Source organism: Pleurodeles waltl, chromosome 1_1, assembly GCF_031143425.1.
Source record: "Pleurodeles waltl isolate 20211129_DDA chromosome 1_1, aPleWal1.hap1.20221129, whole genome shotgun sequence".
In the NCBI taxonomy this organism is placed as follows: domain Eukaryota; kingdom Metazoa; phylum Chordata; class Amphibia; order Caudata; family Salamandridae; genus Pleurodeles; species Pleurodeles waltl.
Window position 1 is genome coordinate 538,203,340 of NC_090436.1, and position 18,435 is coordinate 538,221,774.

Below are 18,435 nucleotides of genomic sequence, written 5' to 3' on the forward strand. Positions count from 1 at the left end.
TTTCCCAAAGGAGAGCACCCCAGTGAGATCTGTTCACTTTTCTGGTTACACAAGCCCTCTCAAAAGCTGTGAACCATTTGGTGATGTCATCACCATCTTCATATTTAGTTACAATCCCTTTAGGGATTTTCAACATGTCAGGAGAATCTCTGACCCTATTTATGTTGCTGCCACCATTGATGGGTCCTAGGCCCATCTCTTGTGTTTCCCTCTCTATGGCTAGGATCTGTCTTTCCAAAGCCAATCTTTTGGCCATCCTGGCTAACTGGATGTCCTCTTCACTGGGGCTATCCTCAGTGATTTCAGAGGTGTTGGTCTCTCCTGTGAGGGAACCAGCATCTCTGACTATTATTTTTGGAGTCAGGGTTTGAGGGACCCTGTTCTCCCTAGATAGGACTGGTAGGGGGGAATTGTCCTCCAAGTCACTATCCTCTTCCTCTGAGTTGCCACCCTCAGAGGGGTTGGCCTTTTCAAACTCTGCCAAAAGCTCCTGGAGCTGTATTTTGGTAGGTTTGGGGCCCATTGTTATTTTCTTTATTTTACAGAGTGATCTTAGCTCCCTCATCTTAAGATGGAGGTAAGGTGTGGTGTCGAGTTCCACCACAGTCACATCTGTGCTAGACATTTTGCTTCTAAAAGTTGGAATACTTTTTAAGAATCTACAACTGGTTCTAGAATCTAATTCAAACTTTTACAAACTTTTAAACTCTAAAAGAAATGCTAAACAGGATCTAACACAAGGCCCTAGCAGGTCTTTTAAGAATTTAGAAAACTTTTCAAATTGCAAAAATCAATTTCTAATGACAATTTTGGAATTTGTCGTGTGATCAGGTATTGGCTGAGTAGTCCAGCAAATGCAAAGTCTTGTACCCCACCGCTGATCCACCAATGTAGGAAGTTGGCTCTGTATGTGCTATTTCAAAGTAAGGAATAGCATGCACAGAGTCCAAGGGTTCCCCTTAGAGGTAAAATAGTGGTAAAAATAGATAATACTAATGCTCTATTTTGTGGTAGTGTGGTCGAGCAGTAGGCTTATCCAAGGAGTAGTGTTAAGCATTTGTTGCACATACACATAGACAATAAATGAGGTACACACACTCAGAGACAAATCCAGCCAATAGGTTTTTATATAGAAAAATATCTTTTCTTAGTTTATTTTAAGAACCACAGGTTCAAATTCTACATGTAATATCTCATTCGAAAGGTATTGCAGGTAAGTACTTTAGGAACTTCCAATCATCAAAATTGCATGTATACTTTTCAAGTTATTGACAAATAGCTGTTTTAAAAGTGGACACAGTGCAATTTTCACAGTTCCTGGGGGAGGTAAGTTTTGGTTAGTTTTACCAGGTAAGTAAGACACTTACAGGGTTCAGTTCTTGGTCCAAGGTAGCCCACCGTTGGGGGTTCAGAGCAACCCCAAAGTCACCACACCAGCAGCTCAGGGCCGGTCAGGTGCAGAGTTCAAAGTGGTGCCCAAAACACATAGGCTAGAATGGAGAGAAGGGGGTGCCCCGGTTCCGGTCTGCTTGCAGGTAAGTACCCGTGTCTTCGGAGGGCAGACCAGGGGGGTTTTGTAGGGCACCGGGGGGGACACAAGTCCACACAGAAATTTCACCCTCAGCAGCGCGGGGGCGGCCGGGTGCAGTGTAGAAACAAGCGTCGGGTTTTCAATGTTAGTCTATGAGAGATCTCGGGATCTCTTCAGCGCTGCAGGCAGGCAAGGGGGGGATTCCTCGGGGAAACCTCCACTTGGGCAAGGGAGAGGGACTCCTGGGGGTCACTTCTCCAGTGAAAGTCCGGTCCTTCAGGTCCTGGGGGCTGCGGGTGCAGGGTCTCTCCCAGGCGTCGGGACTTTAGGTTCAAAGAGTCGCGGTCAGGGGAAGCCTCGGGATTCCCTCTGCAGGCGGCGCTGTGGGGGCTCAGGGGGGACAGGTTTTGGTACTCACAGTATCAGAGTAGTCCTGGGGTCCCTCCTGAGGTGTTGGATCGCCACCAGCCGAGTCGGGGTCGCCGGGTGCAGTGTTGCAAGTCTCACGCTTCTTGCGGGGAGCTTGCAGGGTTCTTTAAAGCTGCTGGAAACAAAGTTGCAGCTTTTCTTGGAGCAGGTCCGCTGTCCTCGGGAGTTTCTTGTCTTTTCGAAGCAGGGGCAGTCCTCAGAGGATGTCGAGGTCGCTGGTCCCTTTGGAAGGCGTCGCTGGAGCAGGATCTTTGGAAGGCAGGAGACAGGCTGGTGAGTTTCTGGAGCCAAGGCAGTTGTCGTCTTCTGGTCTTCCGCTGCAGGGGTTTTCAGCTGGGCAGTCCTTCTTCTTGTAGTTGCAGGAATCTAATTTTCTAGGGTTCAGGGTAGCCCTTAAATACTAAATTTAAGGGCGTGTTTAGGTCTGGGGGGTTAGTAGCCAATGGCTACTAGCCCTGAGGGTGGGTACACCCTTTTTGTGCCTCCTCCCAAGGGGAGGGGGTCACAATCCTAACCCTATTGGGGGAATCCTCCATCTGCAAGATGGAGGATTTCTAAAAGTTAGAGTCACTTCAGCTCAGGACACCTTAGGGGCTGTCCTGACTGGCCAGTGACTCCTCCTTGTTTTTCTCATTATTTTCTCCGGCCTTGCCGCCAAAAGTGGGGCCTGGCCGGAGGGGGCGGGCAACTCCACTAGCTGGAGTGTCCTGCTGGGTTGGCACAAAGGAGGTGAGCCTTTGAGGCTCACCGCCAGGTGTGACAATTCCTGCCTGGGAGAGGTGTTAGCATCTCCACCCAGTGCAGGCTTTGTTACTGGCCTCAGAGTGACAAAGGCACTCTCCCCATGGGGCCAGCAACATGTCTCGGTTTGTGGCAGGCTGCTAAAACTAGTCAGCCTACACAGATAGTCGGTTAAGTTTCAGGGGGCACCTCTAAGGTGCCCTCTGTGGTGTATTTTACAATAAAATGTACACTGGCATCAGTGTGCATTTATTGTGCTGAGAAGTTTGATACCAAACTTCCCAGTTTTCAGTGTAGCCATTATGGTGCTGTGGAGTTCGTGTTTGACAAACTCCCAGACCATATACTCTTATGGCTACCCTGCACTTACAATGTCTAAGGTTTTGTCTAGACACTGTAGGGGTACCATGCTCATGCACTGGTACCCTCACCTATGGTATAGTGCACCCTGCCTTAGGGCTGTAAGGCCTGCTAGAGGGGTGGCTTACCTATACTGCATAGGCAGTGAGAGGCTGGCATGGCACCCTGAGGGGAGTGCCATGTCGACTTACTCGTTTTGTCCTCACTAGCACACACAAGCTGGCAAGCAGTGTGTCTGTGCTGAGTGAGAGGTCTCCAGGGTGGCATAAGACATGCTGCAGCCCTTAGAGACCTTCCTTGGCATCAGGGCCCTTGGTACTAGTAGTACCAGTTACAAGGGACTTATCTGGATGCCAGGGTCTGCCAATTGTGGATACAAAAGTACAGGTTAGGGAAAGAACACTGGTGCTGGGGCCTGGTTAGCAGGCCTCAGCACACTTTCAATTGTAAACATAGCATCAGCAAAGGCAAAAAGTCAGGGGGCAACCATGCCAAGGAGGCATTTCCTTACAGTCACTTTGTGAATGTTGGAAAATGGGTTATTGGTAAGGGCAGGTAGGTACCTAGACTTAGCAGTAGACCACTAACCTCCACTAAGGTCCAGTTAGGTCTCAGTAAATTAACCCCAGCTCAACCCTTGGTAGCTTGGCAACAAGCGTCAAGGCTTAACTTAGGAGACAGAGTGTAAAGCATTCAAATATCACAAAACAGTAATTAAATGAAACACAGGAAACAGTTAAAAAATCCAAAACCAATTTATACAAATAGATTATATTTTTATCTTTAAAATGACACCAAAACGAATAAAATCGGTTAAGGGGAACCGGAGATATGAATTTTTAAAGAATTATTATTTTTTTAGCACCTAGAAACAAAAAGTGCCAATCGAGTCATCTGGTTGCACCTCGACCGGGGCAAAGTCAAAGTTTAAGGCTGACCGCGATGGAGCCCTGCTCGGCTACAGGCCGCGGGAGGCCTCGGTTTAAAGTTTACCTTCACACTTAGTCTCTTTTTCGAAGATTTTCTTCAGCGGGACGAACCTGTCAGTCCAATCCGACCTCCTGGAGCCCTTCTCTGGATACACGATGCGGGAATCCTCAGTGGAGATTTCTACCTTCGGACTTAGGGGGTCATTCCGACCCTGGCAGTCCAAGACCGCCAGGGCCGGGGACCACGGAAGCACCGCCAACAGGCTGGCGGTGCTTCCCAGCCCATTCTGACCGCGGCGGTAAAGCCGCGGTCAGAAAAGGGGATCCGGCGGTTTCCCGCCGGATTTCCCCTGCATGGGCTGAATCTCCATGGCGGCGCTGCAAGCAGCGCCGCCATGGAGATTCCGACCCCCTTCCCGCCATCCTGTTTCTGGCGGTCTTTACCGCCAGGAACAGGATGGCGGGAACGGGTGTTGTGGGGCCCCTGGGGGCCCCTGCACTGCCCATGCCACTGGCATGGGCAGTGCAGGGGCCCCCTAACAGGGCCCCATAAAGATTTTCACTGTCTGCTTAGCAGACAGTGAAAATCGCAACGGGTGCAACTGCACCCGTCGCACCCCTGCAACTCCGCCGGCTCCATTCGGAGCCGGCTTCATTGTTGCAGGGTCTTTCCCGATGGGCCGGCGGGCGCTCTTTTGGCGGTCGCCCGCCGGCCCAGCGGGAAAGCCAGAATGGCATCCGTGGTCTTCTGACCGCAGAGCGGCCATTTGGCGGTGACCGCATGGCGGGCGGCGACCGCCGCCCGCCGCGGTCAGAATGACCGCCTTAGTCTCTTTTTCGAGGTGAAAATCCTTCGTCCGGGGTAAACCTGGATCTTGATCCGACGTCCATGGAGCCCTTCTGGGATTCGCTGGCTGGAAAGTCCTGGTCAACTTTTTACCTTCGGACTTAGGTCTCTTTTTCGGAGATTTTCTTTACCAGGATGAACCAGCAAATCAGGCCAGGTCGCAGTTGAGGCAAGCCGGCTAGAGTTGCCACTGCGGGTCGGTCCCTCTATGGAGCTTTTTTACAAAAGTTCTCCAAACTTCTGGGGCTTCTCCCAGATGTACTTTTAAGGTTATTTTGAGGTCCACAGCTCACCCCAAGGGTCCAGAAGTTCTGAGATGGTCCTTGGGGGGTGCAGACTACAACTCCCAGAATGCACCTGGCCAGTGGTCAGCTGGTTGCTTTCTTCAGGAGTTGGTGCAGGGGACTCTGGTTAGCAATTTTTCACCTGTAGCAAACAGGGAGTCCCTCATTGAACCAGTTGAAGCCAGGCAAAGTCCTTCTTGTGGTGAAGCCCAAGTGTGCAACTGGTGCAGTCCTTCTGAGTGCAGGTTCCAGGTGCAGGCCAGGGGTCCAGCAGGGCAGTCCTTCTTCTCCTTTGGTTCTTCCTTGTTGGAATCTGATGGGGATCTGAGGTGTGGGTGCAGGCCTGCCAGTTTTATCCTTGCTCCTGGGTGAAAAGCAGGGGGGTCCTGGTTCTCCAATCAGGTGCAGGGTCCTTCCCCCTGTGATGACCACTTCCTGGGAAGTGTGGCAAAAATCAATCCCAGGAGGCAACATTCTCTAAAAACCCATCATGGCTGAATCTGATTTTTGGAGGTTACATCTGGCTGAGCCCACCCACTGGTGTGGCTAAAAATCATAAACACACCCCTCTCCTGCCCTCTCCTAATCTAATCAAGGGGGCACCTAGTTGTCTGGGGTTGCAGGATGTGGGGATGTTGCTGGTTGCTCCAAATGTCCTTCTCTGCCTTTGAAGACCAGTTTGGCAGCCCTCCCCCTTCCTGCCTCACCATCTGCTGAGGGAAGATTCCCTCCCACAGGCACATTCCTTTGTGTGAAGCCAGGCCACTTCACACCTCATCAAGGCAACCTGGCCAGGCTGCTAGAGGCTGGCTAATCAGAGCACAGCAGCACAAACAATGCAGGGCTGAAATTGGCAACTTTTCAGGTAAAGTTTAAAACTCTTTACCTGAACAAGTTATATTAAATCCCACAACTGGAAGTTGTGGGATTTATTACAACAATTAATTTGATACCAAACTCTTGGAATGCATCATTTAAGGAGACTTTAAAAATTAAAATAAAGTCTCCCCATTCTAGCCTATAAAGGTCATTTTCTACAATGAGGGAAAAACAAATTTGGCTGTTTTTACCTCACCAGGGCTTATAAAACTATTTGTATAAAGTCCCTGCTTATAGTTACATGGCACCCAGCCCTAGGGGCACATAGGGCACACCTTAGGGGTGACTTATATGTAAAAAATAAGGTAGTTTAAGACTTTGGAACTACTTTTAATTCCAAAGTCGAATTTGCATATAACTTTAATTTAAAAGCAGCCAGCAAGGCAGGCCTGCCTTTAAAATGACACTGGGCACCTCAGCAGGGCACCTGCTGTGGTCCCTAAACCTACATGCCCTACCATATACTAGGGACTTATAGGTAGGTTAACTTAGCCAATTATAATTAGCCTAATTTGAATATCCATTTTACACAGAGCAAAGGCCCTGGGACTGGTTAGCAGTACCCAGGGAACCATCAGAGTCAGGAAAACACCAGCAAAAAGTGAAAAATGGGGGCAAAAAGTTGGGGGGCTTCTGCAATCAGCTCTGTTTTCTCACAGTGAACTAGCGGAATGTGCTACACATCCTGTATTAATCTAGTCACTGCAGAGTTATCAATCTCACCTTAATGAATGTTGAGATTCCCTAATAATGAGAAGGCACTCTTGTCGACCACCAGACTGGCTATTGCATCTGGGAGTGCTTAGCGTGAGGACCTGGTGGTCTGTTAATTAGGATTCCAGAAAAGGTGCAGGTAGGAGATAATGAGATATCAAACTGTACATTTTCACACTGGGGTAGTTATGTAGTTATACCTCTATATATGTCTTTCGTAATGACTGCGATTCTGCCCCCAAATTTACCACAATGATCATGTCTGAAAATGCGATAGCCTTGAGGGAGGGCCATCCCTGTGTCTGGACCAGACCTCTCCTGGAGCCAGGTTTCAGTCAGGAACAGCACATCCAGTTGTTCCGACGCCAACATTAATCTAACCTCTGTTTATGTCGTGTTAGGGACATACACTTAACCAAACCCATCTTCCAACTGTTCCTCCTAGTTAAAATATGTGAGGAAATCTCACAGGGTCCCTCCAGGGCTGTCAATGAGAACCTCTAGGAAGGGCAAAGGACTTCAACCTTGTCTAGATCAATGGGTGTACATGACTTAATCCCAGGTGAATGCCTGAGCGAAATAAGTTGTTGTCCTGAATATCTTACCAGCTCTGAGGTCAGTTGGGCAGGGCCTGTTCAGGAGTGGATGGGTGCAGACGGGCTTGCCTTTGCTGTGCCAGTGGCACGCCCATACCCCAGCCACAATGACATGCCATACCCGTCTAGCCACTAGAACGCCGACCTTTCAGGAGCTCTATGGTAGCTGGAGTCCTGTCCTCCCTCGTTTGCAGAGTACCCACTCTATGAATAGAAATGCCCGCTCTCCCTCCTTTACACAATCCAACAAATTAGGATTCATAAAACATTTCAGGAACTGCAGCATTTCAGGAAGTGCAATTCAGCATAAAACATAAAAGATTTAAAAGATCCACAATAATGTTTTGACAAGAAAAATCTGCCTTGCAGCGCTACCACCTGAGCGCCTACGCCCAAACCGCCATTATATGCCACACGGAGTCTAGCCACTAGAACGTTGGTAGGTGGGGTCCCATCATCCCTCGTTTGCCACAGTGACCACACTATGGTTGGAAATGCCCTGCCCTCCCTCCTTTACACACCGCCCCGGTTAAAAATTTCAACAAATTAGGATTAATAAAACATTTCAGGAAGTGCAATTACGCATTAAAACATTTCAAAAACGTTTAAGAAAAGGGCAATTCACCGTAAAAACATCAGCCCATCAAAGCTTTAAACGTTTTGAAAGATTTAAGAGCTCCACAATAACGTTTTGGCAAGAAAAATCTGCCCTGCAGTGTAGCAATATATAACTATGGATATTCAACCACTCATAGACAGAAATATATGAAATGAAAAATGTATTTAATTATTCTTGTCTGCTAGAACAGAGAGTGCAGTAATGAGAATGACTAGTGAATCCCAAATTATACACACAGAGTGAGACAACATCTATACTCAGCATGTATGTTTTAGAGATAATGGGGAGTTGTGAAATAAATATAGTCTGACATATGGTAAAATATGTGCCATTGTAAAAATAAAGAAGATAAGAAAAGGTAAGTCTGGGGTACAAAACATGGCTCACTGAGGAAAGTCTACAAGGACCCACGGATGGTAAATTATAATAACAATTATAAAAATTATGAGAGTTGGGTGAGTTTACTATGAAAATGATGGAACCCTCAGTACAGAAGGGCACTGGCTGGGGTGAGCGGGTGCTCTTTTAATCAAAGGATAATTAGTAATGAGAAAAATATGAGAACCATAAGCGAAAATTTAGTAGAACTAAGTAGAAGATATGAGTCGCTAGATATTACAATTATACTTTTGCTTGTTACAGTGAATGAACTGGAATTTATGTATGCACAATGTATGTCTTGAAGGAAGTGGGACAGACAAGCGATTCCACCAAAACGCTCCATCAAGAGTCTTCTATTTTCCATCACATTTATTCGAAAATATTGACTGTATGAGTTACAATGAATTTGCATGCGAAGATGTGAAGTGTTAGAACTGAACTGCTAAGACATTTTTAATATGTATACACTTATGATGCGTGATTCAAAGTAAATGTTTTAATAAGTTATTATGTAGTTTGTAAATGAATGACTATTGTCTTTGTAAAACTATAAAAGTGTTATTTGCAATAATCAGCATATATCACATTGAGTGAAGGAAGATACTCGCTGCAGATCATAAAATATTTGTTGAGTAGATGGGAATAAACATGTGGTATGGTTTTCAAAAGCCTGCCTCTTCGGTACTGAGGGGTTACTCTCCTTTCGTAGCGATTACCTGAATTTCATTTGCGGCATCCATGCCTGTATTTTAGTGAGGAAGGAGGCAATAAATCAATTCTCAAGTATAATTAATAATCTAGCTGACAAGGCAATTCACGCTAACAGAAAGCCATTTCCATCACCCAGATCTCACTGAATACACAAAAGAACGATTCTGCAGACTAGTTATTTGTATGTGCACTTCAGGCTTACTCAAGTCTGAGAGCGGCTCAGTCACCCTTACACAAGGAAATTAAACAGTATGTTGTGAGCAAATTATAAGTAAGCAGGGTACCTGCTGGATTCAGTGTGAGAATGACGCAGTTAAATATGATTTTAAATGCTCGGTGACAATCTGCCTCTATTACCAAGAACCCAAAGGCACTGCAGCTCAAGCTCTTAACCTCGTCCCACTCACTAAACAGAATAACAAGAAACTTAACAAAAATGGATCAAAACCTACTTATTCCGTGCCACAACTGTCTACTAGGCCATTCTCCAGCTGACAGAGGAGCAATTTCAAAATAGGCATACAGATGTGGACCAGCAACACCAAACCAGCAATGCCATGGTGCCTCAGTAAGCTAATTCCCAATGCACTAAGACTTGACAAGATGCCAATCCATTGTGTGACGGGGTTATGATTGTACATCTGGCTTGGGGAAACTGAGCACAGCCACACCTCACTGTCATGTTGCATTACACATCAGCTTGTCTCCACGATCCATAGTGTAACAGCAGGTCTCTTTTTCGTACAATCAGTCCCTTCTATAATAGCCAATTGCTACTCCACACCTGGCTTTGATACGTTCTCAGGTCACCACTTATGTTTTGGTCCCAACCTTTGTTGCAAGTCCCTCCATAGTACTTCCTGCATCCTAGACAAGCAAGTAACACTCAATTCCATGGAGCTGTTGACATGCCATTTCCCACTCTCTGCAACCCAGAGCACATTTTTCCAGCACCTCCCAGGGAGAATAAGAACACGATGGATGAATTCTTAAATCTACTCACCACCATGTTCACCTGATATGCCCACACCACCCTCCTGGGTGACCTCAAAGACTTGAATGCTTTAACCTCATCAACAAATTCAAAATGTCACAGTATACCACATTACCAACACACTCCATTGACCACAACCTTGACCTTGTCTTCTTAACATCATCAAAATTAAAGTGCACACCACCCATGCCCCTGGACTAAAGTGAACAATTTGTCATTCCCATGCCCCTGTCCCGCAACCTACCAGCAACACAAAAGATAAGATCACATTTTCATATTTTTTAAAGACTTCTCACAAGACAATCTAACGCTTGAACTTATCTCTCATCCTATTGACTCCAGCTTCAACACACCCTTCCCAACATCTTCAACACTTTTTTGGAAAACTACTTAAACATCAAGTCCCAATTAAATCATGCAATTATAGGCCAAAACCTTCAGCACTGTGGTAGTTCCAAGACCTTGCTGACAATAAATGATCCATTTTCAGGCAGGAAAGAAAATGGAGAAAAAAAACAGAAAAAGCAGAAGATCATGATGGTCACCTATACAATATACAGAGTGCACATCATATTGGTCAAAGCACGTTACAATACCAACATCACCAATAAAACTATTACATACTAACTATACCAATACGGTCAATAAAGCCACTCACAGAAGCAGAACACTTTAACACAATCAAGCATTGTATCAACCCCCTGCCTGACCAATGCATTCCTCACTCTGCAGAAAAGTACAATGCTATCAACCTCTTCGGCATTCAAAATAATAGAGAGGATTTGGAAGCAGATCGACAACACTATTATTACGATTACGATTATTTCTTATACCCACCTTCTTCCATAGAATTCCACAATGGATAGTCCTCAAAAGTACTATATCTTGCAAATATTGTAAATATACTCCGTGCCCGCAAAGCCACTTCTTATGAAGATGGTGTCTTACTCTTTTCCTTCATAAATGCTCTCTTTGGGGATGCTCCCTCACCCCTTGCAACTATTGTCAATGCCTTCCTCACTCAAGGCATCATCCAAGAAGCTCCCCTCAAAAACCTCTCACAAACAAAAACACCTATGCATTTCTAAAGCACATCTAATCCAAGAGACCTGTAAAGACAAGGTACATTTCTGAGAAATACATAATGTGCGCTGGAGAAGTTCTGATTCAATGAGTTTTTACACATTATAAAGAGAGTCTTTACAGGTGAAGTGTTAGTGAAGATTTATCACTTCAGTTCTAGTAAGGGAAAATTGCAACGGTGCGTTAATATAGCCTTAGAACCCGCCGTAGCGGGCTCTACCGGCTATTAAAGGCCCGCTCCCGAGTTAAATGCCCGAGCCGAAGGTGAGGGCAATTAACAAGGGAAAGGGCCTTTAATAGCCGGTAGAGCCCGCTACGGCGGGTTCTAAGGCTATTAGAACATTCTGCCACTCAGGGCAGAATGTTCTCTTAAAAAAAACAAATTGCTCACGGAGCCTGAGGGGATTAGAATCCCCTCGGGCTCCATGAGGCTTTGTTCACAGCTGCTGCTGTGAACAAAGCCCATTGGAATGTTGGCGCTGCGGGCTTTTACCGGCCAGTAAAAGCCCGCAGCACTCCATTGTTTTCAATGGAGCTGCCAACTTCCAATGTTCTAATGGGGGTTCTATCTTCTCATCTTCATTTCACTCTGATTCAGCAGGGGCCAAACGCTATTTTAATTAGACAAATGATTTTTTGATTTAGAATCAAATAACAATCTCTAAATAATACAACACAAAAAATCAGAAAGTAGATGTCCGTGCATTGTCCTTCTTTATTCTTACAAAGACAACAATTTGCAGAAGAGGTATCAACGGGCATAAGCAGAGCAAACATTGATTTTCTGTGCCTTTAATAATTTTCCTGTTGGAGAAACATCTATAAATTAAGCCCATGGATTAAGGGGTTAGTTAGATGTTTCTTCCTGCAGGTGAACAATTAAACTATCCTTTGTTACATGATTAGTGAAGGAAATTGGGTGTGGAAAACCATTGAGAACGTTTGTCAATGTCTATAAACTTGCATCTTCTTGAGGGTTCATTACCTTCGTATCAGTGACCCCCACACACCCCATTAGGATATTCATGTTATTACCTATAAACTAGTACAGAGGAAAACGTGCTCTACTGAAAGATGCTCCATAGCAGCCAGCTCCAGCTGTGGCTCTTAATGTCCGTAGAGCCTGCTTAAGTTAATCCAGATCTGTCATTTGCATCCACATGTGGCATTCTCCATGGACATAACAATATAATACTGCTTATCAAGTTCATTAAACGTAGCCATATAAATATAAATAGACCACTGTTTCAGGTATTTATGAATTCCACTGCCTATCCTTTTGCTACCTTTGTGTGTTAATTTTTTTCATTTGGTGCCTCACCCCGTAATGTGATTACTTTCTTCAATTAATTCCAAAGGATACCTATTTTAGCAACGATTCTTCTTAAATGCTCTGCATTTCGCATGTGCGAGTTTTAATTTTCAAATAGTAATTAAATCATATTTCGTACACTATAACAGGTAGAACAATAAAGTTAATGCATCAGCGCATGGCAGTAGTTGTCACATTTTGTGCAATTGAACACACTGTAGTTTTGAAGCTGTTATAGAGCTCCTGTCAGACATATTCCCTCAACCTTCTGGCCTCCATCTTTGCTGGATCTACCAAGCCCAGGAGAGTCAGTAAAGAATCGTGGCTCCTTCTTGGAGAGAAACTAATCACTTCACTTCAAGGTGCTTTCTCCTGTTGAGGCGCTGTGAAAAATGACCCCATTCCTTCACACTAATGCTTGTAGGATGGTGGTTCAGATGGCCATTCTTACTTGGTATTCACTATTGTAACTTCCTTTTTTTAGTGGTCCCTTTGGGTGTGCTGTGGAACCTTCAGCGCATCCAAAATACAGCGGCTAAATTAGCAATTGGGTGGCCTAGATCTGCCTTTGCTTCTTTTGCTTTGGATAAGCTAAATTGGCTTCCTGTGGCTAAAATGATCACTTTTAAATCCCTTTGTCTAATACATAGGGCCTTTTATCATTCAGGTCTATCTTACTGGAGGAAAAACTTTAACATCTGTGTGCCCTACTGCTCAGTATGTTCCCAGGACACATACCTTCTTTCTGTCCCTGGGCTGGGAGGAGGCTGGGCTTTTTCAGTAGAAGCAGCAAAATTTTGCCTCCTCTGCACTGGAAAACTGTGACCCACTCCTATTTTAGAAAGTCCACAAAACTGTTCAGAACCGGCATCGCAATGTTGTGTCCCTCTGTGAAATAAAGCCCTGTTTGTGATATCTCAGAGAGGGGCAAACATACCTGCCTTGAGGAAGAGGCAAGACTAGAGTCTACTATTTCTGAGAATGTTTCCCTGTTTTTGTAGCACTTTCAGCAATGTGATTTAAAAAAATAATCTGTAAAATCCAAAATATATTCTATGGTGTGATAGCACCATTCAGCCATTCAAAGAGCACCCTAACATTGGTTTCCATACACAAATATTCCATGCCAAAAATGAGACATGATTCATATTCAAGGCACATTTGCTTCCACACTGAATTAATAACCTGAGTAATAGAATTTTTGACTAATAAATATGAACATTTCTCTAGGCCTACGCTATTCTGAACACAGGATTACTACCGTGGAACCGCTCTACTAGCTCTTTTAAATTATAGTTAACATTAAAAGTTGAAAATATCGACAAAATCCATTTGTCAAAAGTGGTGAAGATCATTCTCTCTCCTCAGAAAGCCTCTCTTCTCAGATAATGAACACCAGATTCAATCCAGATAGCTTACAAGGATAATTCCTTTTCTGTTACACATTTTACTTATGCTCAGCTCTTGGGCCAGGAACTCACTGACAAGATAAATAAATAAAAACAAGTACTAAATCAAAGCCAAGAAAGGTATGGGCAAATTAAAGACTAAAAATTAATACATACATTTTTTCTCATTTGAATGCTCCTCCTAAAACACATTCATCTGAAAACTGCCCATCTCTAATCTTCTGACTCTCCTTCACTAATTTAGTCTGTGTTTCCTGACAAGTGATGGCTTTTTTATCCCATCAGTAAAAAATAAAACAGTTCTCATTCATATACCTAGCATGAGAGCAGCACCAGGATTGGTCTGAGGAGCTTGGTCTGCCGCTCAGACACTGCATTGGAGTCTGTGCTGATTTTCCAACCCGGCTGTGCAAGATAGCCGGGTTGGAGAAGCCTAAGTGTGCATGTCAGTTTGGCCAGCCTAAGACAGCTGGCCAAACTGACATGCACACTTACGTGCACTCACTCCACTCCCCCTCCACCTCCCAAGGCCCAGCCCTGCAGATGAAAAGTAAAACAATAATGTAATAATGTTTTATTTTTCAGCTGCTGCCTCTGAGCCAGTGGGGTGAACCTCTTTCGCCATTAGGGAGGAGCCACTTCTGAGTAATAGTGGGGGGGTTTAAGCAGACATTCCGCCAAATACACACATCCCTTAGGCAGTTGCAATAGAATCTGTCACTCATCAACCACATATAACCCTGGGTTCACCAAGCAAACCTCCTGTAGCCAATACACAAATGACGGGAATTGCAGGCATGAGTCTTGATATTTTTTTATATTTTTAACACCAGATTTCTGCACACTGTGGGATAAAAAAGGAAAACAAAACTCTTTGGCAAACATCCCCCTAAAGCTGCAGACCACCCTTGTAATTCAGGCTTCTAATAAGGATCACCAGCTGTATTAAAAATTTATGAAATAATAAAATAACAGAACAAGAGCAAACACCTATTTCTCTAAAGCTCTGCCACCGGATCTTTACTCAAATAGATTAAGCAATTTTTCCAAACAGTTACTAGAATGTCCCAACTTAATTAAACCTAAGCCTATAAACTAAGTATGTAAATAACCTTCACATGTCCTACATACCATAGTAAAAGTACAAAATGATGTAACCTGAACACAAAAAAATCCTATACCCAAAAGATGAATAAACAGTTATGCTAAAAAAGTACCTTTTTTGGTTTTCAGCAAAAACCTTTCAACCACATTAGATCGGCTTGTGGTGTAAGTTAAAGGGACATGCCATGTGTAGCTGTAAAGAAAAGTCAACAAAATAAAATATTATTATTAAATCACTTATTTGACAAAATGTAATTATTATGAATGTGCAGGAATGGAAAGTAGGTGAATCATACAATGGTCAATGGTTATCATACAAACACTTTGTTCATAATTATGTAGCTCATAGTTATGTGGCAAAACAAGTGCATGGAAATAATCAGAGCAATTCAATAGTGCTTGGTGGGAGAGAGAGAGAAGTTTAGAAAGAAGGAAACAAAAGCAGGGGACAATGAAAGAGAAAAGAATGTGGACGGTAATGAGATGAGTCATGATATGCTGAAAGACAAAAAATGATCGTGAAAATGAGGGGGTACTTTGCACTTGCTTGTAGTGACCAAATCAGTTTCCATCCCCCATTCCTAACCCCCGGGACTGAACTGAAGTCCTACATCTACACATAACCTCTGCAAATTTACATGCAACTCATAACAGCCACATAGGTCAGTATAAGTGGAGCTTAGCATGGACACACTAATAGTACAATGTACAACCAAAGGGTCTATGAATCATCTTTAGGTATTTACTAGTTTGTGGTAAATACTGATACAATGCATTAACCAAGACTGCCATAAACCTTATTAGATAATAGATGATCACCAGCTCTCATTCTTTGCCTCTAGACAGATGCCTGTGCATGCTCTTCCACATAAAACATGTCTGGTGCTTGAGAGTATTTATATGCCACAAATAATTAACAGCTGGAGGCAAGCAGCTAACATCAAGGGACAATTTTTTCAAACATCAAGACCTAAGGTTATATCACAGAATGAGAAAGCTTGTGGCTTGTACTATCACCTGGGGTTTATGTAAATACATGTTACAAGGAGGACCATTCAATTCCTTTTAAGCTACGAACATATATATTTGTAAATCCTGTCAGTATTCCAATAGAACGTGGTGTGCACACAATTTGTGTCGCCTGACAACGTTAGTCTATTATTAACGTTTCTAGGAATTATTTTAGAACAGTTGATCATCTTTAGCATATATTTGTGTTTTTGTATGTCACATTGAACCATAAAACAAATCACTCTAAGGTATAATTGAAAACCTAATTGCTTCCATTTTTCCCCACTCTTTACAGTGGGAAAAACTCATCCTACCTCTATATGAGCATAGTCTGACAAGCCAGGGTGGAGGATACCTAAATTTACTCAAAAAGATTTATGTTAGCACTTAAACCAAACTCACATCTACCACAGTTATCCACACCCACCTAATGAGGTTGGAGTCACATTTTAAGTGATAGAGTGCTAATGCAGTTATCAGTGCTAAACCTGGAAGTCTAAAATACAGGCAAGTATGCAGTGCCAGGGGAGGAAAAGTGTTAGAACAATTAACAGGTAAGTACTCGACTTACGATCCCAGTCTTCGGGGGTTAGAATGTCCACAGGTCAAAGTTTGGGTTGACCCCAAAAGTGCACTACCAGCAATTCAGGGCCGGCCGGGTGCAGAGGTCAAATGAGGACTGGGGGCACTCAGAAGAAAACAGATTGCAGGTGAGTACCTGCAGTTTCAAGACACAGGTCTGGGGGCCACAGGTCAGCACCAGACATACACCCTACAGGGGCGGCCGTGTGCAGGGTGCAAACACACTGTTGGGCTCCCAATGCGAGGGGGTCGGTTCCTGAAAACCAAAGGCTAGACAGGAAGGATGGGGGGTCCCCTGGACAATTGCAGGACCATCGGTCGCATTTCCCAAGGCCCGGGGGCTGCAGTTGCAGGGGTACCTTTGGGTGTCAGGAATCTTTTTTGGATCTGTTCGCAGTCAGGGGGATCCTCTGGAGGCATCGTCGTGTTGGCTGGGGGGGGTCAACCCAGGATGGACTTGAGGTCGGAATCACCTGGGGACCTTTTCTGAACCAGTGGGCCACCTGGACGCCGGGCTACGAGCGTCGGGTGGAGAGTGGACAGGGCTCGCAAATCCAGGGCGGATATGGAGTCCTTTTGGAAGGTTTCTTCTGGACAGGGCCGCTGTCCTCTGGAGTCCTTCATCCTTTTCTGGGCAGGTAGAGGTCACTGCAGGATGTGTCGCCTTTTTTGAAGCAGGAGTCTAGAAGCTGCAGACAGGCTGGTAGGGCTGGGGCCAAGTCAGTTGTCATCTGGAGTCTTCACTGCTGGGGTCGGCTTTGCAGTCCTTTTTCTTTCTTCTGATCACCAGGAATCTGGTTAGCAACATTCAAGGGTGCCCCTAAATACTAGATTTGGGGGCGTTACAGGGGTCATTGGCTACTGCCCATGAGGGTGGCTACAACCTTCCAGTGCCTACTCTTTCTGGGGAGGGGGCACATCCCTCTCCCTATTGGTCCCTCTCCTCCAAAACAAGATGGAGGATTCTGCAATTAAAGGGTCAATTCAGCTCTGGACACCCTAGGGGTGGCCCTAGCTGCAGTGGTCACTACTCCTTGTTTTACCTATATTTCCCACTGGACCTGCCGCCAAAATAGGGGCTTGCTCTTGGGGGCAGGCATCTCCCCTAGCTGGAGTGCCCTCTATGTGCATTTTACAATAAACCAAACACTGGCATCAGTGATACCAAACTTCCCAGTCTTCAGTGAAGCCATCATAGAGCTGTGGAGTTCGTAATAACAAACTCCCAGCCCACATACGTAATATGGCCACATTGCACTTACAGTGTCTAAGAATGGACTTAGACACTGTAGGGGCATATTGATCATCCAGCTATGACCTCACCTGTGGTATAGTGCATCCTGCCTTAGGGCTGTAAGGCCTGCTAGAGGGGTGATTTACCATGGCAAACCCTTCCCACTTAGGGTGGCAAGAGCAAAAAGAACAGATGATGGATGGCAGTTCAGGCTTGGCTGTTCCCATGGGGAGCAGGGCCAAGACTGATTTGCATATGGCTGTGTCCAAACTGGAATGGCGAGCCAAAAACTGATGGATTAAATCCAGATCTGTGACTGCGGGTGAATGTTTGATTTGTTCCGCATTCTGTCCATCATCTGTTCTTTTATCATTTGTCGTCCTAAGTGGGAAGGGTATGGCCAAACCTGGGCCCTGTGCTCCTTATACCACCAGATTCAAGCTAGCCCTGGCTGATGGAGGGTGATACCCTGAAACCAGTCTCAGCATGCTTGTTTCCGGTCCAGGGAGGACCTGGCCTGGTAGTATGGACTGGACTGTTCCCATGGGGAGCAGGGTTGAGACTGATTTGCACATGGCTGGGTCCAAACTTGGGTGGTGTAGTGAGCAAAAAGAATTATGGATTAAACCCAGACCTGTGTCAGGGGGTGAATGTCTGATTTGTTCTGCATTCCATTCATCATCTG

The 18,435-nt window shown here is 44.8% G+C and overlaps 1 protein-coding gene across 3 annotated transcripts in view; it reads right to left on the minus strand.

Annotated features, from left to right (window-relative positions):
* ERAP1 (endoplasmic reticulum aminopeptidase 1) overlaps positions 1-18,435 on the minus strand; it is a 540,616-nt gene that overhangs the window by 260,151 nt on the left and 262,030 nt on the right. For all 3 annotated transcript variants that reach the window (XM_069225890.1, XM_069225880.1, XM_069225900.1), the window contains exon 12: positions 15,037-15,116. In XM_069225890.1, the coding sequence (XP_069081991.1) occupies positions 15,037-15,116 (80 nt within the window). The remainder of the gene's footprint in view (positions 1-15,036; positions 15,117-18,435) is intronic.